Here is a 22,334-nt window from a genome sequence, read left to right on the forward strand (position 1 = left end):
ACAGTGTTGTTTACATGTTGGCTCGGGCTGGCTGCACTCAGGCGGCGCGACCAGCCTGTTGGACAGGGAAGGAGGATCTGCAGCGAACACTTCATTGCCTCGGATTATGTTGTTGGGGTGGGATGTTTGTCCAGAAGACCACTAATCAGCTGAAGCCGGACGCGGTTCCCTCGGTCTTCGACAGACAGACCGGCGTTAGCTCTCGGGAGCGATCGCTAGCTAGTTGGCACCAGCCGGGGCCCGGCGTTAGCTCTCGCTAGCTAGCGTTAGCAACCGGAGCGTCGCGGAGCATTCAGCCTGCTGGCTACCTAGACCCACTTCAACCAGCGTCGCGGAGCATTCAGCCTGCTGGCTACCTAGACCCACTTCAACCAGCGTCGCGGAGCATTCAGCCTGCTGGCTACACAAGCTGGCTACACAAGCTGTGTAGCCAGCAGGCTGAATGCTCCGCGACGCTCCGGTTGCTAACGCTAGCTAGCGAGAGCTAACGCCGGGCCCCGGCTGGTGCCAACTAGCTAGCGATCGCTCCCGAGAGCTAACGCCGGTCTGTCTGTCGAAGACCGAGGGAACCGCGTCCGGCTTCAGCTGATTAGTGGTCTTCTGGACAAACATCCCACCCCAACAACATAATCCGAGGCAATGAAGTGTTCGCTGCAGATCCTCCTTCCCTGTCCAACAGGCTGGTCGCGCCGCCTGAGTGCAGCCAGCCCGAGCCAACATGTAAACAACACTGTTTTTTTCACTGGTAGTTTGTGGAAATTAACCAACTTTCCTCTCTCTCACATGGTAAAATTAGTTTGAACAGCCAGGAGCAATACAAACAGAACCACCGCGGTCCCGTTGTTTTGTAGGCAACATTTTATTTGCTGACTGACCCATTCAATATAGGCAGCTAACCAGAGTGTATACACCCAACCCCCAGCATGACGTCAGCAACAAAATGGCCGCGCCCATAATGCTAAATGCTTCAGAAATGTACACAACAAATCGTTTTTTCTTAGAAACTGCTTATTTTTATAACGTGACTTCTTCTGTGGCTTATCTAAATACTAATGTGATGCTATGAATATGTATTTATCGCACTGCTTCATTTCCACTTTAAACAGATCTTTTTCAAGTTCCAAGTTTTAATACTCTTATCAACATGAGAGTCAACAAATGCTTGCTTTATGCAGCCATTTAACACAAAAGGATGACCCTCATGCATTGCAAATTTGCATCAAATTCAAAACAGAGTGATGCACAAAATAACTTAAAAGAAAATAATCATTTAAAACAATGAATAAAGTGTGCATGAAATAATAGGGGAAAGAAAACGTTAGGAACTTGTTACATTCACCCACACAAGGGCTGAGTAATCACATACCCCCCCCCCTCTCTCTCACACACACACACACACACACACACACTCTCCCAGCTCTCTTAGGCCATGTTTAGACGGGAACGCTTGCGGGTGAAACCGGCAAAATATTTCTTCGAATGTGCCTTTTGTTTATACGGCAACGGCGTTTTTGCGGGGAGAATCCGCAAAAAAGTGAGACCACCTTCCTGGGTGGAAATCCTAGAAACGATAAACATTTGCGCTATCATCTGAACAGTCAAACCGCATAAAACTATGATGAAAGGGTTCTCAAGGCTCTCGTTGCGTACTGCTTACATCACAGGCATGCGTCAGTAGCCTAGAAGCGTAAACAAAGCATGTCTGATTCTATCCATGGCGATCACCTGAAGGCTACATTGGCAGTACTTTTAAATACACAATAATCTGTCCGGCGGCTATCGCAACTATTAGTGACTGGAGCCACTGTCTGTGAGTGACTCTGCTTTGGTCCAATTACACACACACACACACACACACACACACACACACACATACACACACACACACACACACACACACACACACACACACACACACACACACACACACACACACACACACACACACACACACACACACACACACACACACACACACACACACACACACACACACACACACACACACACACACACACACACACACACACACACACACACACACACTTCAGAAACAAACATAGTATCAATGAGAGCATCAATAATACACCTGAGTGAAGTCTAGTGAAAAATTATTAAAAAAAAATTATTAAAAAAAATAGTGGCGTTAATAGAATCGGGCGATAACGCGTTATTACCGCGTTAACTTTGACAGCCTTAATATACATGTTGCACTGCACGACCGTAGGGGAGACAATACAGGCATACTATGGTGGGTCTTTAACCCTTTCACTGCCACACGACAGCCGGTTAACCCTTTCACTATGACAATACAGAAGGTTAACCCTTTACTATCCGCAGAGCTAATGATGCTAATGATGGAGCATCGTCGTCGGTTGTGTGATAGTAAAGGGTTAACCTTCTGTCGTGTGGCAGTGAAAGGGTTAAGGGGGGTTAGAATGGCATAGAAATAAGATAAGATAAGATATTCCTTTATTGATCCCCTTGGGGAAATTCAGGCATCATAGCAGCAGGGGGGAGGGGGGAGGGGAGGTACAAGTAGTAAAAAAGCAGTGTAAACAATATAACAAATCAATATAATTAACTCTGGACATAGGGGCAACAAGGTGCGAGATGAGGGTATGGATGCCTTCTCATTTATATTTGCCCTACAATAAATAGTTACAATATATAATCTAATAATCCAATAATCTAAATCTAATATATAATCTAAAAATGCTAAATGCTAAATATATGATCTGATGAAGTATACAATATTATATACAGTACATATATACAGTACATATGTACAGTAGTATATATGGTAGTATGTTGCCCTTTTAGGTGGGAGTCAGCTACTACAGTAGGTTCCTGTATATATACAGTATTTTGTATTGATTGTTCTTGAGGCCTATTTAGATTGTGTGCGTGTGTCTGTGTGTGTGTGTGTGTCTGTGTGTGCGTGTGTGCGTGTGCGTGTGCGTGTGCGTGTGTGTGTGTGTGTGTGTGTGTGTGTGTGTGTGTGTGTGTGTGTGTGTGTGTGTGTGTGTGTGTGTGTGTGTGTAAGGCAGAGTGGTGCTTGGTGTAATAAGAGGCTAAGGGCCTAATGGGAGGCAGTGCTCTGCTGTACTCTCTCTCTCTATCTCTCTCTTCTCTTCTTGTCTACACGTTTCAATATGAAGTAGAAATAACTGTGATTTCAGGGTAAATCCAAAAGGAAACGTTCACCCATTTAGAGATATGCCCTTTTTGCCAGACAGTCAAGTCAAGTCAAATGAATTCATGAAGCAAGGTTAGAGATAATCCACATTGTTAAGAGCTTTAAGAGCTTTAAGAGCTGTACAAACCAGAGCAAGCTAGTAAAACACCCACATAAGAAGCACAAACCAAACCATATCAGGGAGGATCCAAACGTTAAAGAATGAAAGTATATTTTGAGCCGGGACACGGCGACAGCACTCTGCTCACCCAGCACCCGTATGCCGCCACAAGCCCCCTCCCCTCCCATGTGCCTCCATTACAAGCCCGCCTTGCAGTGAGCCAAGTGGATTCAGCTATTTGCGGTCCCTTATCTCTATTGATCGCCATACGCTTTGCTCAATTCCACCTCATTACCCATAATGCCACAGTGAGGTTAGCGCTCTACACACTCTCAGCACTCTAATCTAGACATCATGTTAACATGTGGCTGCGTCGGTCCAGTGTAGTCATTTACAAGTTAGGGAAGAACAGCGTTGGCATATGGTGTTTTGTGAAAAGAAATGCATAATGAAACCATCCACACGTTGGGCTAAGAGCTAGATGACCGCTGTGACTTGCACAGGTGGAAATGTGAGACAGATGGTGTTGATCAAACGTGCAAATGGATTCTGCATCTAAACATCTATATCCATTAGCCCCGACACACTAAACAAGGTGTGACAGGATTGACTGGAGCATTCAGTAAAATGTAACTAGGGCAACGGGCTGGCAGGTAAAATTTCATTGGATGTTGTTTGGGGGAAGGTGGGGGGGGGGGGCTTCAACCTGGATCGATCTACGTAGATCAGGAGAGCCTGGAGGAGGGGGGGGGGTCTTAACTTAGTTAGTTTTGTGCATTCTGCTGTTAAGAACCAGTACACGCTTGTGTGGATTGGGTTTGAGGGCAGGGTTAGACCTAGAAGGTCAAAGGAAAAGGTTCCTTGAAAGATGACACACACTACAGTATGAAGAGCAAAAGGACAACACAAATACAAAAAAACAAAACTGACAAAGATCTATCATTGCTTGATGTGTATCAACCTGGACGGGTAAGCTTTGAATTAAATCATGTTGTCTTGTTGTCTACTCACATTGGATCACTGTGTGGCCTAAAGCAGAGGTTGTGTTCCAATGTTCCATAGTCCATTCTGGCATAAGACAAACATGATCTGATGGTTTGTGTAACATTATCCCCGTCTCTAGGGCAGATGCTATGAAGGCACGCTATCGTAGATCTAAATTGGCTTGTAAATGTCTATTCTTTGTTCCGATCACTGTTTACAGATTGATATGTGGAAATGTTGAATGCAAACAGCTTGGTAGCCTTCCCGACATGTCATAATATGCTTCCTGAGAAAGAAAGAAAAGCGAAAGTCTCAGACATCACTCATTTGTCAGTGAGCACAGGCATCTCAGGGGGATACATTAAGAAACCCATCCCTGGCCGGTGTCATGGAGTGAGGCTGCACATTCGCAATTGCTCCCCTAACTTTTACAAACTACAGTAACACTTTTAATGCCCTCACTAGCCTTTTTTCCGCTTTTAATTGATGATTTCGACAGTATAATATTTTTGTGACAAACATGGCAGGCAAACAGACAAATAGGCGCGGTGCTGTGTCCTCGGTAGCCGACAGCTAAAGGTGCTCCCATAGTCGAGCGGACCGTACACGGAGCAGACTCCCGTGGACTCAAAGCGGACCCAAAGGGTACTCAAAGCAGACCCAAAGCAGACTCCAAGTGCAAAGCTCCAATTTTCTAATGCGCGGACGTCCCCGCCGCTGACTTGGTGTCACACAAAACGCTGCTCGCCGTTTTGGTTGACATCGAACTGCATTTAATGTGACGCCGATCTGCATTTTACTCTGACCACTCGCTCCGTGCCAAGTGAGAGTAGGGCTTGAGATGTTTGAATGGCTTTTCTAAATGAAGTGTGTAAAACTGCCAGTTTTGAAATATTGGAAACGGAGATAACATTCTATCTCCGTTTCCAATATTTCGAAATAAAACTGGTGCTTTTATTTCATGCAATGCGTGTTTGTTATTTCAGCACCACGCGCTGTCCACCTCAAGCCTATACGGTACATTGCACCTAGCTGCCTATATACCTGTTATTCAAGTGTGTAAAACTGCCAGTTTTATTATCGAAATATTGGAAACGGAGATAACATACTCTTTCTTTTGACATCGGATGACGACGCCATGACAGAAGTTGAACAGCGTGGGAAACATTGTGTAAACTGGCGCGAGACATGTAGGAAACTGGTCCGCGGAGGTCCGCTCGACTATGAAAGCTCAAAGAGTCCAGCAGACCTCCGCTGAGTCCAGTCCGCGTACAGTCCGCTCGACTATGGGAGCACCTTAAGTCAACTGAGTTCCTTCATGCTATGACCATCAGACTGTTCAATTAACCTAGGTGAACCACGTGCGTGTGCTGGCAAACTGTATTGCATTAAGCTAGCTGGGTTATGTTCGTCCCAGGTTCATCTTTTAAGCTAGTGGGTTATAGCCTAGCGATTTTGATATGCAGGCTACAAGCCAAAATTAGACAGTAAACAATAATAAAAAATATATAACAGTAAAATAAGACATATACAGACAATTATATCCAAAGTAACAGTTAATCAAGAATACAAATACAATTCCCGAGAGGAGCGGGAATCGAATCAGGAACCTCTGGATTACCAGACGACTGCTCTACCTCTCGAGCCACTGTCGTACCACTACGCACACTACGCCACTACGTACATTTCATTGACTTGACAAAATAGAGCACCTTTGCCCTCTTTTGTGGCCATGAATATCCCAGTGTATATAACACTTACATGCCCCAGTTACAATCCCTCTCTGTGACTCTGTGTGCAGGAGGTGCTGACCTTTAGAGCCTCTGAGCGGTGACTCTGTGTGCAGGAGGTGCTGACCTTTAGAGCCTCTGAGCGGTGACTACAGGAGGTGCTGACCTTTAGAGCCTCTGAGCGGTGACTCTGTGTGCAGGAGGTGCTGACCTTTAGAGCCTCTGAGCGGTGACTACAGGAGGTGCTGACCTTTAGAGCCTCTGAGCGGTGACTACAGGAGGTGCTGACCTTCAGAGCCTCTGAGCGGTGACTCTGTGTACAGGAGGTGCTGACCTTTAGAGCCTCTGAGCGGTGACTCTGTGTGCAGGAGGTGCTGACCTTTAGAGCCTCTGAGCGGTGACTACAGGAGGTGCTGACCTTTAGAGCCTCTGAGCGGTGACTCTGTGTGCAGGAGGTGCTGACCTTTAGAGCCTCTGAGCGGTGACTCTGTGTACAGGAGGTGCTGACCTTTAGAGCCTCTGAGCGGTGACTCTGTGTACAGGAGGTGCTGACCTTTAGAGCCTCTGAGCGGTTGGCCAGTAGCTTCTTACCTTTAGAGCCTCTGAACGGTTGGCCAGTAGCTTCTTACCTTTAGAGCCTCTGAGCGGTTGGCCAGTAGCTTCTTACCTTTAGAGCCTCTGAGCGGTTGGTCAGTAGCTTCTTACCTTTAGAGCCTCTGAGCGGTTGGCCAGTAGTTTCTTACCTTTAGAGCCTCTGAGCGGTTGGTCAGTAGCTTCTTACCTTTAGAGCCTCTGAGCGGTTGGCCAGTAGTTTCTTACCTTTAGAGCCTCTGAGCGGTTGGCCAGTAGCTTCTTACCTTTAGAGCCTCTGAGCGGTTGGCCAGTAGTTTCTTACCTTTAGAGCCTCTGAGCGGTTGGCCAGTAGTTTCTTACCTTTAGAGCCTCTGAACGGTTGGCCAGTAGCTTCTCGATGCTTCCTGCGGCGTTGGCCACCAGTTCTCTGGCGTTGTTGGACTCCACACTGAAGTGCCTCCGGTGGTTGTGGTAGATCTGGACCAATCAGGAGAGAGGAAGAGGGTTCAGGGATGTGTAGGTTGTGTTTGTTTTGTTTTCTATAGATGACGAACCCTAACCATCAACTAATACTTTTTTTCCTAACAAAAGAATTTCTACCAAAATCGAATTTCAAAACGTAGTTTTTCAGTTGAATAAAAATTTCCATTGGCTAGATTTAGTCAGAATCTTCCCCTTACATGAACTGTCAACTTGTGCCCTTCCATCAGCCTTTACTGAACAAACCTTACTTACTTACATACTTACTTACTTACTTACTTACTTACTTACTTACTTACTTACTTACTTACTTACTTACTTACTTACTTACTTACTTACTTACTTACTTACTTACTTACTTACTTACTTACTTACTTACTTACTTACTTACTTACTTACTTACTTAGTTAGGGACCTGTACAGCCACACAGACTCAATCACAATGTCCTGTCTGCACACAGACTCAATCACAGTGTCCTGTCTGCACACAGACTCAATCACAGTGTCCTGTCTGCACACAGACTAAATCACAGTGTCCTGTCTCCACACAGACTCAATCACAATGTCCTGTCTCCACACAGACTCAATCACAGTGTCGAGTTATGTAAGAAAGACCGTCTACTGTTCCACGGAATATGTTTCAGCGAAAGAAGTAAGAAACACAAAATGCCAAACAGCCAATTATTTCGTAGCCGCAGGGTTTTCTTTGTCCGAACGGTGTAACCTCTGACCTCCAGCCTTCCGATGGAATTCCCTTTAAGTTGGTGATTGATGTTAACACTTTGGATGCCACGCCCGAGATTTCTTGGGTTTACCCCCCCGACCGTTGAATGCCCATCACAAGATTTCTCTGTTTATTTTTTTATTTATTTTTTTATTAGCGTTCTGAAATCATATTGCATCAAGCGAGCCTACCGTTGGATATCCAGGCACCGCCGGCGCTCAGATGTGAAAAAAGTGCCCCCTATCGTCTCCCAGATGGTAAATCACCCTTTTGGATTGGACTCAATGAAAGTGAATGGGAGAACGGATTTCTGACTCCACATTTGACTTCTCACTGATACAAACTTGTAGTAGTATGTGCATGAGTGGCAAGAATATTTAGGAAAGTAGATTTAGGACCACTTCTGTAAAGAAAGACTTTGCAAATAAACCATTTGAATATCTTTACTATACACGGAGCAGCTGTGGACATCGCTTTTCTTTAGAGTTCATTCTGGAACCTTGGTGCCACGGCAAATATGTGTTATACTGTACACACGGTGGATCAATACAATTATCGATTTTTTCAAATGGTGATCAGGAATTGGAATATACCATTTGGATACCATCTGATGTCAGGTAAGGAATCTATGTTATCAGTCTTAGGATAATCAGACTCGTTTTCACGGAGATATAAGCGTTTCCACTATATGTGATATTGCTGTTTCACTGTAAAAGCCATCAGGAAATAAGAGCAGCGATTATCAGCGCGCGGCACGAGCGTGCGTGCGCACACATATACAATCGATCATCTAGCGTTTATTTGAAAACGATTCATAAATAGGCCGACAAATGACAACGTTCTGGAATATTCCAGTAAAAGACGATTATCATCATCGGGTTGTTTTTTCCGCGAAAACGAGTGATTTTCAAAATGCTATCAAACGGAAATGAAGCGATAAAAAAACAATCTGCCTTGACAATGTTGACTGGAAAATGAGTCTTTGATAAGCGACGGGCAGATTAGACACATAGCCATAATTTAAAACATAGATTAGGCAATATTGAGTTAACATTGGAGTGGGTTTGGGCATCAAGGGGGTAAAAAGGAAAACACGGCGTGGCATCCAAAGTGTTAAAGGGGAACACCGCTAAACTTCTGATTTTAAATGTTAAAATAACTGTTGTTGTAACTGAGGGGTACAATTCCCTGACTGTATTACTAGATATGATACTTACTACCACTACCTTTGTACTTAATATTCGGCCACCCAGTACACGGCATAAATATATTATCATGAACACTCTCACGTAGATGAAACGGATCCAACACAAATGTACGAATTAGAAACAGGTCTTTATTTCCTACACAGCGATGGTGTGTAGAATAAACACTTAATCACTTAATTACATTTATGAATTGAAATAGTATGCACTTTTATGGCAAGGAGTATTCGTCGGTATATCAATAGATAATGTCCAATCTCTGAAGGCGCAGGTGGTAAATATACGACCTGGAATAGTTAAGGAATAACAGCAATGATACTTTAATGATTATAGGCTGGATACACTAGAGGGGGTTAATCCGGTCGCTTGTAAGCCGACAGGAGTAGGAGGGGGGGGGGGGGGTAGAATCCAGCTGCCTCGTCCGGCCAAGGGTATCCCAGGTGAACCCACTGTAGTGCCGTTCAATGCGCCGGCGATCCTTGGACCACAGATGAAAGCAGGTGGACTCTTTGTGGGCCGGCTCTCTCCGGTCCACGGGGGAGAGATGTGGAGAGACCTCGTCTTGCAGAGCGTCTCCTCACCTTGCGTCCTCTCCAGGGGGGGGGGGTTCCAACACACGGTAGTGTCGGGGGTCTTTATCCATAGAATAATCAAAGTATCCAAAGCATAATCCGTGCCTGGGAAGGCGGGCTGTCGTCGGTAGAATAATCCGGTATACAGGTCCACTCGCTCGTCGGCTCTGGGGCTCCTCGGGTGCAGCTTCACATAGGGTCAACCACCCTGGGTAAGCAGCCAGTTCTCTGCCCGAAACGATGGGGTACTGACTACGGTAGTATTCTCACCGCACGAAGCACTATATATTAACAGACTATTATTAGCTTAATAGACTACGTCCAACTCGACGATATAGTGCCAAATATGACTATTCAAATATTAATATACACGATGTCTCAATACCGATGGTAGGCCGAACTTGGCCTTACTCCCACACGTGGCATCGCGGGGAGGCTTTACGTCTGTGACTCTATTGGAGGGTAAGAAACTGGACTGAAAAGAAAGTCCTACTTTAGTAGCGCAGTATATATACGCACTATGAACAAATAGTCCCATTAGTGGTGCGGTAGCCAAATTCCTACGCGGAACTAGGACTTGTTCGTACATGTCGAGCGGTACGTTTGAACTGGGTCTGAGGGGTATGGCAGCCTGGCACCAAGGTCTCGACCAATAGTAGAATGGAGACTATTATGGGATGTTCAGTAGGCTAGAATGGATATTCAATGCATATTGTACAAGGAATATACAAGGGATATCAGGGAATATTAGAGAATATACAAATACAATTAAATATATATATATAAATAAATATATATTCGGTTTAATCTGGCCCTTCACAACAGACACCCCCTGAATAGGTCCCAGACCTAATCAGTTAAACGGAGACAGATTAATCGCGTTGTCTATTTACACATAAGGGTTTGCTGTAGGGGTCAGTCAACTTCACAAAGTCATAGGGTTGTAGGGTCATGGTCATCATCGATTGTGTCTGGGAGTCGAGGCAGTTCTATGAGCCTTGCCACGGGACGGGTGTAAGTGCGACCCTGGACGAGCACTTCAGCTGCTCGGACCTTGCCGTCGGCACCGGTGATCACTTTGCTTACGCGGCCGGCCGGCCACATAGCTCTGGGCAGTGATTGATCAATAATCATGACGACTGTTCCTTCTGTCAAATTGTCTCTCTCCTTTACCCACTTCTGGCGGGTCTGTAGAGACGGTAGGTAGTGCAGTAGGAAACTGTTCCAAAACTTGTCGGCTAATACTTGGCTGTACCTCCACATTCGTCGGCCGTTCGCTTCTTCAGGCCGGTACATTGTCTGGGGTAATGTGGGATCTAGCCGCCCCATCAGGAGTGTGTTGGGGGTAACTGGGTCGATATCCGCCACATCACTGGAGACATATCCGAGGGGCTTCGAGTTAAGTACTCCCTCAATCTCCGTGAGGACTGTCATTAGGACTTCTTCCGCCACAGTCTGGGCCCCAAGTACTGCGTACAGGGCTGTCTTTATGGAGCGCACTTCTCGTTCCCAAGTGCCACCGAAGTGGGGTGCGTTTGGGGGGTTGAATTGGAAATCAACCTGTGCTGGAGCGAGGTGGGTCTTAAGTTCTGGGCCCATAGCTTGGAAGCTCTCTCTCAGCTCTCTTTCGCCGCCTTTAAAGTTTGTCCCATGATCGGACAATAGGGTAGACGGTCTTCCTTTCCGTGATATGAATCTACGGAAGGCCATAAGGAATGAGTCTGTGCTCATGGTCGGGAGAAGCTCGATGTGTATCGCTCTGGTGGTCATGCATTTGAATACAATACCCCACCGCTTCTCGGTTCCTCTTCCTTTCTTTATGTGCAGCGGGCCAAAGCAGTCCATACCCGTTGAGTGGAATGGCTTGTCACAGATTCGGAGGCGACATGGAGGAAGGTCAGCCATCCTTGGTATGCTGGGCTGCGCGCGCCACTTGCGGCAGTCTAGACATGTTCGTTGGAAGCGTCGTACCGCCTCTCTTCCTTGTAGGATCCAGTAACGACGTCTGATTTCCGCGAAGACTCTTTCTGCTCCTGCGTGATGTACATCCTCATCGTATTTCTTTATAATCAGCTCTGTGACCTTGTGTCGGCTGTTCAATACGATCGGGTATTTAATGTCATCCGGTAGATTGGGGGCTCTGCGTAGGCGACCACCCACTCTGATGAGGGTGTGAGCGTCGCTCTCGGGGGCCAGGTGAATTAATCTGCTGTCGGATGGGACGGGCTTTCCTCCCTGTAGACAGGCCAATTCATCGGGGAACGAGTCTCTCTGGGCTCGCTGCAGTAGAAGCAATTCTGCTTCCTCGTAGTTAGCTGCTGACATATCAGCGGGGGACTTGCACTCCGGGTGGTACCGCAGGAATGTTCTTTGTTGTGCACTCTCTATGGACGTGCAATCGTTTATGTTAGGGTCGGTGGAGGCTACGGTGCTCAATCCACAGAACACAGACTTCTTAATTTCCACCTCCTCTGGACTTGCTTCCCTCGGGATAGGCATGGGCCACTGTCCTTCCGGGAGTCTTAGGAATGCGGGGCCGTCACTGTAGACATTGCGACGGGTGAGGTCATCCAGGGGCATCCCCCGGGTGATGACGTCAGCTGGGTTCTGTTTTGTATCAACGTAGCGCCACTCTGTTTCTCCGGTTAACTCTTCGGTTAAGTCTTGAATCTCGGTGACTCTGACTCCCACGAAGACTTTGTACTTGCATGAGTCCGATTTGATCCAGGCGAGTACCGTCGTGGAATCTGACCACAGGATTGTTCTAGACACCGGTATGGTGAGCTCACGTTGGATGAGCGTGGCTAGGTGCGCTCCGGCTAGGGCTGCGCAGAGCTCTAGACGTGGGATAGATTGTTGCTTGCGTGGGGCTATTCTCGAGCGGGCGAGGACAAATGCTGTGTAGATCTCTCCCCCCTGGTCTTGGGCCCGCAAGTAGGCTACTGATCCGTATGCGACCTCTGAGGCGTCACTGAAGACGTGTAAGTCCATTTTACATGTCTCTGGCCTCACCGTGGGTGGGAAGTAGCTTCGGCGCATATTAACGCCTGGGAGTGAGTGGAGCTCCATCTCCCACTCTCTCCAGGTGGATGCAAGGTGTGCGGGAATGGGGTCGTCCCAGCCCTGGTCCTTGTCCCACAATGCTCGTACAATCATTTTTGCCCTGGTGGTGTACGGTAGAATACATCCTAGCGGGTCATATTGTCGGGCGAGTGTTGTGTACACACTCCGTCTGGTGGTCGGCGCCGCCGCCGGCCTTCCCTGCTCCGTAGTCAGGGGCTTGTGTCTGTAGTGAAGCGAATCTGTTTTGAATCGCCACACCAATCCCAGGGTCATCTCCTGGGCTTCTCCCGGGATTGTAGCCATCCAGGTCTCGCTGCTGGCTGCCTTGTCCTCGGAGGAGAGGCTGCGCAGTACTTGCGGATCGCTGCTGGCCCACTGCCTGAGATCAAAGCCGCCTTTGATCAATGAGGCGCGGAGTTTAATCAGGAGAGCCTCGGCTTCTTCCTGGGTTGAAAGGCTTTGTAGACAGTTGTCTACGTAGAAGCTGTTCTTTACACTGTGTCGGACCTCTTCGTCCGCTGCTGGGTCCTCTGCTACATGTTTCTGTAGTGCAAATGTCGCACAGCAGGGGCTGCACGTCGTTCCGAAGGGGAGGACTTCCCATTGGTAGATGGCTGGGTGCTCATCTCCTGGCTTCTCTCTCCATAGGAACCGTAACAGGGGCTTGTCCGCCTCTACTAATCTCACCTGCAGGAACATTCCTTTAATGTCCCCGCTGATGGCCACCTTTTCTTGGCGGAAGCGGAGTAGAACGCCGAGTAGGGAGGGGCCGAGTGTGGGACCGGGCAGTAACTCTTTATTCAGATTTTGGGATCCGATCTGGTAGCTGCAGTTAAATACTATGCGGTCTTTACCGTTGTGATGGACCTTGTGGTGGGGCACGTACCACGATTCAGTGGTCTGGTCAGCCTCTTTAATGTCCATCTTTGTGACGTGTCCCGCTGTGATGAGCTTCTCAATCTCAGCGCGGTATACACTCTCTTGGGCGGGGTTCTTGGCTAAGCGCCGCTCCATGTTCAGCAGGTACCGTTCTATGGCGTCTGTCTTGGCGTGGAAAGTAGGCATTCCTTCTCGCCGCAGGAGTGGCGTGGCGTATCTCAACACGCCGTTGACCGGGACTCTCTTGGTCCCTGTCTCGAGGAGGTGAATGGCGTAAATGTCATCTTTAGAGCGAATGTCTTTCTTTCCATTCTTAAAGGGCATTTGTTCCAAGCTCCATAGCCGCTCTACGTGTTGCAGGAGTGCGGTTTTTCCCTCTGTGACTCGGGAGTGGAGACATCTAGTGGCTGTACTTCGGTTGAGAGATTTGGCGAGCGGGCCTTGGAGAGTCCATCCCAAACGGGTCTCGACTGCTGCAGGACAGCCTCGGGGTCCGGTATGAACCCGGTCTATCGGGACAATGAGGTCTGCATGGTCGGAGCCTATCAACAGGGTCGGCATAGCATTGTCTATGAGCGGGATCGGTAACTTGCGCAGATGTGCATATTTCTCCATCAGCTTGGCGACGGGGTATGTGTACCGCGACAGTCCTATTTCTTGGCTGGTGAAAGCGTCTGCAATCTGGTACCGTCGCTCAGGCTGGCCGCTTGCTGCGATAGAGAATGAGACATTCTCGCCCTTTATCGTCTTCAAATCTCGTCTTATTGTCCGAATTGTCATTTGGGTTTCGCTTCCCCGCAGCCCTAGCTGGGCCGCAGCGGAGGCGAGCAGCAGGGTCTTCTCTGACCCGTCATCGAGGACGGCGTAAGTGTCCAGGACTTTATTCTGGTAGCTTAGTGTCACACGCACTACTTTTAGGAGTACTCGGGCTCCACTGCTGCTGGCGGGATCGATGTACATGACGCTCGCTTTGCGGCTGGATGGTGCAGGTGAAGGGCGCCGTCTGTTACTGTCGTGAAGTATGTCCAGATGGGCTCCATCGCACTTGGTGCACCTTTTCTTTAAGCGGCATTCGGCTGCCATGTGTGAGCGCGCACAGCGAAAACAGCGCTTGTTGGACTTTATCCATTGACCTGCTTCCTCCGCGTTCAGCTTGGGGAAGGAGTCACATTGCGCTAGCCAGTGTTCTTTCTCACAGTAGGGGCACACTATCTTCCACTTCTCCGTTCTGGAGGGGGTACTGTGGCTCCTGCTGCTCGGTACTGACTCCGATTGGTGCATCACAGTCACCGATCTTCTTGCATCATTTAGTCGTCTGGTTCCTTCTCTGGAGCCAGGGGTGCTCCGTCCGAATGTATCTAGCCGTAGGCTGCTGACTTCTCTCGCCAGGAAGTCTGCTAGATCGAGGAGGTTCGGTTCGGGGCCATTCGGGTCTCTGTGGTCCCTCTGCCGCCTAAATCGCTCCTGTCTGTGGTCCCTCTGCCGCCTAAATCGCTCCTGACGAGCGGGCGGCAGCTTCTCCAGGATCCTTTCCACATTTGAGTTGGCGTAAAGTTCATACTTCCCCTTCTCTCTTTGCGCTCCCAACATCCCTACCAGGGACTGCACTCTGATGGACAGGTCGTCCAGTGCTCGATTGTCTATTGCTGGGGGTAAGCGGTCGATGTGTCGGATCTCCTGGATCACGTAATCCCATATGCGCCCATACCTCTGGTCCAATGCTACCAGCGCTGCTGTGTATGGGGTGGTGGAAGTCGCGTAGGCGAGCGCTATATTATGTGCGCGGGGCACCTTTAAGTGCTGCAGTAGGATGGCGTATTTGTGGCGTTCATCCAATACATCCACCAACATGGTCTCCAGACACATGCGGAGTTCTGTATACTGGGCCCGGTTCTCTTGGGTGAAGTCGGGTACCATAGGCGTGCCAATGTATGACGCTGACTGTGGATACATCGGCGAGCGTTGGGGGGGAGGCCTCCTAGGCGAGTCTCCTCCCGCTCCTTGGTATGGGCTGGTACCGGCAGTGTACCATGGCCCGCTTGTCCAGGTGCTGTTCCTCGGTGCGGGTCGTGCGTCGTGCTCACCCGTGTATAGAGTCGGGGGTCTGTAGCGCAGCTCCGCGGGAGTATAGCCTGGGCTGTACCGGACCTCCTGGTCCGGTAGAGTACTGTGCTGTCTTCGGGCGCGGTTCTCCTCCTCTTCCTCTTCGTCTTCAGTTAGGTCATCCAGTGCTTGTAGTCTCTGGTTTAGCCTCTCCACAGGATATGCTGCTCCTTCCCGGTTGCTAGGTCTCGCTTGGACCGGTGGGGGGAGGTGGTCTGTGGGGGGTATAGACCTCGTCTGTTGGTCAAGTTCAGGGTTGTTTACTCGGCTAGGGGATGCCGCCCTGGAGGTGTGTCTAGACGAGTTCCTGGAGCCTCTGGCGGAGGGAGAGGGTGTTGTCCGTCTGATCAGCTGTTCTATTAGTTGCGCTTGCTGTCTGTCGCGCTCTGCGTCCCGTAGAGCACCAGCAGCTGCTCGCTGGCTGTCTGCTCGGTCTCGGGCCACATTCTCTTCCATCTGAATGCGTCTTATTTCCAGGCGTATGTGCTCTTCTTCGCTCCGTTGCTGTAGCTGCAATCGATCGCGTTCACCCTGGAGTCTATCGCGTTCAGTAGAGGCTTTCAGGCTGACGAGGAATGCCTGCTGTAGGGTCCTCTCTGCCTCGCTGGGAGAAGGCGGTTGTATAGGGGAGCCTTCCCTCGGGGTACTCCTTGCGGAGCCTTGGAGCTCTATCTCCACGGTGCTCTCCCCGTCTTCTTCCGTGCCGAGTTCTCTCTCGGTAGCGTTGTATTCCTCCCGGGACTCATCGGGGACTACTTCTTTAGTACTGGCGGGGTGTGAAGTCATGTCTGGTTCCCACTGGTCCCCACCGTGAACTTGGTCAGTTACATTAGAGCCCGTAGGGGCCTCTATGGTCGGGGTAGTCTGGGCGTTGGGGTTAGACATACTTTTACTTTCTAGTTTTACCGCGTTTACTGTTAGTAGAAGACTAGGTTGTTGACTGACAGCGTAAGCCTCTAAGTACTGAGGGAGCCGTCGTTCGCGCTGCGGGCGTTGGTTAGGAGGATCGTTTCGTGGAGTGTTCATCATAGGCCATTTCAATATTAATAACACTATATTAATATTACACTAATTACCCATCCGGCTCGAAGGACCAATTGTAACTGAGGGGTACAATTCCCTGACTGTATTACTAGATATGATACTTACTACCACTACCTTTGTACTTAATATTCGGCCACCCAGTACACGGCATAAATATATTATCATGAACACTCTCACGTAGATGAAACGGATCCAACACAAATGTACGAATTAGAAACAGGTCTTTATTTCCTACACAGCGATGGTGTGTAGAATAAACACTTAATCACTTAATTACATTTATGAATTGAAATAGTATGCACTTTTATGGCAAGGAGTATTCGTCGGTATATCAATAGATAATGTCCAATCTCTGAAGGCGCAGGTGGTAAATATACGACCTGGAATAGTTAAGGAATAACAGCAATGATACTTTAATGATTATAGGCTGGATACACTAGAGGGGGTTAATCCGGTCGCTTGTAAGCCGACAGGAGTAGGAGGGGGGGGGGGTAGAATCCAGCTGCCTCGTCCGGCCAAGGGTATCCCAGGTGAACCCACTGTAGTGCCGTTCAATGCGCCGGCGATCCTTGGACCACAGATGAAAGCAGGTGGACTCTTTGTGGGCCGGCTCTCTCCGGTCCACGGGGGAGAGATGTGGAGAGACCTCGTCTTGCAGAGCGTCTCCTCACCTTGCGTCCTCTCCAGGGGGGGGGGTTCCAACACACGGTAGTGTCGGGGGTCTTTATCCATAGAATAATCAAAGTATCCAAAGCATAATCCGTGCCTGGGAAGGCGGGCTGTCGTCGGTAGAATAATCCGGTATACAGGTCCACTCGCTCGTCGGCTCTGGGGCTCCTCGGGTGCAGCTTCACATAGGGTCAACCACCCTGGGTAAGCAGCCAGTTCTCTGCCCGAAACGATGGGGTACTGACTACGGTAGTATTCTCACCGCACGAAGCACTATATATTAACAGACTATTATTAGCTTAATAGACTACGTCCAACTCGACGATATAGTGCCAAATATGACTATTCAAATATTAATATACACGATGTCTCAATACCGATGGTAGGCCGAACTTGGCCTTACTCCCACACGTGGCATCGCGGGGAGGCTTTACGTCTGTGACTCTATTGGAGGGTAAGAAACTGGACTGAAAAGAAAGTCCTACTTTAGTAGCGCAGTATATATACGCACTATGAACAAATAGTCCCATTAGTGGTGCGGTAGCCAAATTCCTACGCGGAACTAGGACTTGTTCGTACATGTCGAGCGGTACGTTTGAACTGGGTCTGAGGGGTATGGCAGCCTGGCACCAAGGTCTCGACCAATAGTAGAATGGAGACTATTATGGGATGTTCAGTAGGCTAGAATGGATATTCAATGCATATTGTACAAGGAATATACAAGGGATATCAGGGAATATTAGAGAATATACAAATACAATTAAATATATATATATAAATAAATATATATATTCGGTTTAATCTGGCCCTTCACAACAGTTGTCATCCATATTACATCCATATTACATCCATATTACATCCCTATTACATCCCTATTACATCCCTATTACATCCATATTACATCCATATTACATCCCTATTACATCCCTATTACATCCATATTCCATATTACATCCATATTACATCCCTATTACATCCCTATTACATTCATATTACATCCATATTACATATTACATCCATATTACATATTACATCCAAATTACATCCCTATTACATCCATATTCCATATTCCATATTACATCCATATTCCATATTACATCCATATTACAGCCATATTCCATATTTCATCCCTATTACATCCCTATTACATCCATATTCCATATTACATCCATATTACATCCATATTACATCTCTATTACATCCCTATTACATCCATATTCCATATTACATCCATATTACATCCCTATTACATCCCTATTACATCCATATTCCATATTACATCCCTATTACATCCATATTACATCATTGATTAGTGTCTTGGTCCTCTGGATGGCAGAGAGTTGTCCATGGCCCGGTTGATTATTGGACTATAACAGGCTATAAGAATATATTCCCTTTGGAGAGATTCTGTCCCTACTATCCCCACAGTACACACACCGCTGCTGTGTCGACCCAGACAGCATCATCACCAGATGATAAAGCAAGAGGTGAATGTATACGAAGTCAATGCAATCATATTCTACGCCCCCATGACGATCACGCTGCGTTGAATGAAGGGAAATGGTTTGTTACGCATCATGATCGCGCTCTGCTTGGAGGGAAAATGCCATGAGCATTATATTAGCACTCTGAGATTCTCAGGAATGTAGGGTGCGTTACAAATGAAATGTATTATTATTATTATTATTATTATTATTATATTATTATTATTATTATTATTATTATTATTATTATTATTATTATTATTATATATCAAATGTGAATCTAAACAGATCCGCATGTGTGTGTATGTTTGTGTGTCTATTTAAGTACAGATTTGACACTGATGCTTCCTGGTTATATTGGCTTGGTGGAGTAAGAAGACATTACTTTAATAAGCCTAGTGATGACTAGCGACAGGAATCATATCCACTACAGAAGGACTGAGAGGCTGTAAGGGAGGAGTGTTCTAGGGGGTCAATTCATCGTATCTCATTGCAGACATCTTGGTGGGCAAACAACAACAGGTGATTGGTTCATTTACAACCACACATATTGTTCCAGTTTGATGCGCCCGTTCACTTTGGCGTTTAAACTTTTATAAAAATGCCCCTTCAAGAACTGAACCAGTGAAAACAACAGACTTCAAGAACTGAACCAGTGAAAACAACAGACTTCAAGAACTGAACCAGTGAAAACAACAGACTTCAAGAACTGAACCAGTCAGAACAACAGACTTCAAGAACTGAACCAGTCACAACAACAGACTTCAAGAACTGAACCAGTCACAACAACAGACTTCAAGAACTGAACCAGTCACAACAACAGACTTCAAGAACTGAACCAGTCACAACAACAGACTTCAAGAACTGAACCAGTCACAACAACAGACTTCAAGAACTGAACCAGTCACAACAACAGAATACAGGGTCTGAACTGAACCAGTCACAACAACAGACTTCAAGAACTGAACCAGTGAAAACAACAGGCAGAATACAGGGTCTGAACTGAACCAGTCAGAACAACAGAATACAGGGTCTGAACTGAAACAGTCAAAACAACAGAATACCGGGTCTGAACTGAAACAGTCAAAACAACAGAATACAGGGTCTGAATTACAAGCCCAGGGTCACCTCACTCCCATTGTTTTTCACCACCCGGGTTTGCGTGTTTTGAAATACATGGAAATGAATTGGTCATCAGCTGGTTGAAATCACAGTGATCTGAGTAAATCCAGACGGTGGCGAGGTGAATCAGGAGAAGGACCTGTGGCTTTATTGGTCGACATTTGCAATCAAGCTGTTCAATTTGCGTGTGTGTGTGTGTGTGTGTGTGTGTGTGTGTGTGTGTGTGTGTGTGTGTGTGTGTGTGTGTGTGTGTGTGTGTGTGTGTGTGTGTGTGTGTGTGTGTGTGTGTGTGTGTGTGTGTGTGTGTGTGTGTGTGTGTGTGTGTGTGTGTGTGTGTGTGTGTGTGTGTGTGTGTGTGTGTGTGTGTGTGTGTGTGTGTGTGTGTGTGTGTGTGTGTTACCTGCACTAGGCTCTCCTCTGAGTCCATCAGTGAAGTCAACTCCTGCTGCATCTGGTCCACCCACTCCTTTACTCTGAAAACACAAGCAGACAGCCAATCACAACCACTTCAATCCTAATCCTGCAAAATAAATCGTTCCCTTTGCTGATAGAAATATGTAAGTAAGTAAGTAAGTAAGTAAGTAAGTAAGTAAGTAAGTAAGTAAGTAAGTAAGTAAGTAAGTAAGTAAGTAAGTAAGTAAGTAAGTAAGTAAGTAAGTAAGTAAGTAAGTAAGTAAGTAAATACGTAAGTAAGTAAGTAAGTAAGTAAGTAAGTAAGTAAGTAAGTAAGTAAGTAAGTAAGTAAGTGAGTGAGTAAGTAAGTAAGTAAGTAAGTAAGTAAGTAAGTAAGTAAGTAAGTAAGTAAGTAAGTAAGTAAGTAAGTAAGTAAGTAAGTAAGTAAGTAAGTAAGTAAGTAAGTAAGTAAGTAACTAACTAACTAACTAACTAACTAAGTAAGTAAGTAAGTAAGTAAGTAAGTAAGTAAGTAAGTAAGTAAGTAAGTAAGTAAGTAAGTAAGTAAGTAAGTAAGTAAGTAAGTAAGTAAGTAAGTAAGTAAATACGTAAGTAAGTAAGTAAGTAAGTAAGTAAGTAAGTAAGTAGTAAGTAAGTAAGTAAGTAAGTAAGTAAGTAAGTAACTAAGTAACTAAGTAAGTAAATAAGTAAGTAAGTAAGTAAGTAAGTAAGTAAGTAAGTAAGTAAGTAAGTAAGTAAGTAAGTAAGTAAGTAAGTAAGTAAGTAAGTAAGTAAGTAAGTAAGTAAGTAAGTAGTAAGTAAGTAAGTAAGTAAGTAAGTAAGTAGTAAGTAGTAAGTAGTAAGTAAGTAAGTAAATAAGTAAGTAAGTAAGTAAGTAAGTAAGTAAGTAAGTAAGTAAGTAAGTAAGTAAGTAAGTAAGTAAGTAAGTAAGTAAGTAAGTAAGTAAGTAAGTAAGTAAGGTTATAGCACCTTTCACAGACCAGAGTCACAAAAGTGCTTCACATAAAAACATCAATAAAGTGCAAGGAAATAGAAATCTCCCTGTTACTGATATAAATATTTACCTTTGCTAATATAAATATTTACCTTTGCTGATAGAAATCTTTACCTTTGCTGATAGTAATATTTACCTTTGCTGATAGAAATCTTTACCTTTGCCAATTCAACCAACTATTCAACCAACTACTATTTGTTCACTGAAATGTCATCCAGTTGAATTATACTAATTCATATAGCCAATAAAAAAGAGTTAATTAAATATTTAATAGCACACAATAAAAACATGAGGCAGCAAATTAGACCCAGGCAACTACCGCCCTGTTTCTATTCTTACATCCATCTCGAAAGTCATGGAAAAAATAGTATATGATCAGATCGAAAAGTACCTCGCGGAAAAAAATCGAATCTACGAATTCCAATCTGGCTTCAGAACATCCCACTCCACACATGCCTTCTCTATTTGAACGACCACATCAAACAAGAGGTGGACGCGGGCAAATACTGCGGCATGGTCATGCTGGACCTACAAAAGGCCTTCGACACTGTCAATCACACCATTCTGATTGACAAGCTAAAAGCAATTGGTTTTGATAGTCTATCAGTGAGCTGGATACAATCCTACCTGGAGGGGAGAGAACAGATGGTGGAGGTAAACGGTACCCTACCCCCCCCCCCTCACAGTGAACTGTGGTGTTCCACAAGGAAGCATACTAGGACCGCTACTATTCCTAATTTATGCAAATGACATGTCGTCAGCTTGTGACTGCAACTTGTTCCTGTTTGCGGACGACTCAGCCCTGCTGGTCTCTGACAAGAACAAGTTACAGGTTGAAAAAGCCCTCAGCTCAGAACTAGGCAAAATCTGCATATGGCTCGCCGACAACAAACTATCATTACACATGGGCAAAACAGAGTCCATTCTCTTCGGTTCAAATAACAAACTCAGCAAGACCGACGTCTTCTCGGTTACAGTGGGTGACAATATTGTCA

The 22,334-nt window shown here is 46.3% G+C and overlaps 1 protein-coding gene across 1 annotated transcript in view; it reads right to left on the minus strand.

The window, feature by feature from the left end:
- The window catches only part of LOC311241382 (voltage-dependent calcium channel subunit alpha-2/delta-1-like), a 334,844-nt gene that overhangs the window by 275,631 nt on the left and 36,879 nt on the right, over window positions 1–22,334 (minus strand). The window contains 2 exon segments of the mRNA XM_084330186.1: window positions 6,947–7,063; window positions 20,332–20,404. Coding sequence (XP_084186312.1) covers window positions 6,947–7,063; window positions 20,332–20,404 — 190 coding nt within the window.

Source organism: Notolepis coatsorum, assembly GCF_963971535.1.
Source record: "Notolepis coatsorum genome assembly, chromosome: 15".
In the NCBI taxonomy this organism is placed as follows: domain Eukaryota; kingdom Metazoa; phylum Chordata; class Actinopteri; order Aulopiformes; family Paralepididae; genus Notolepis; species Notolepis coatsorum.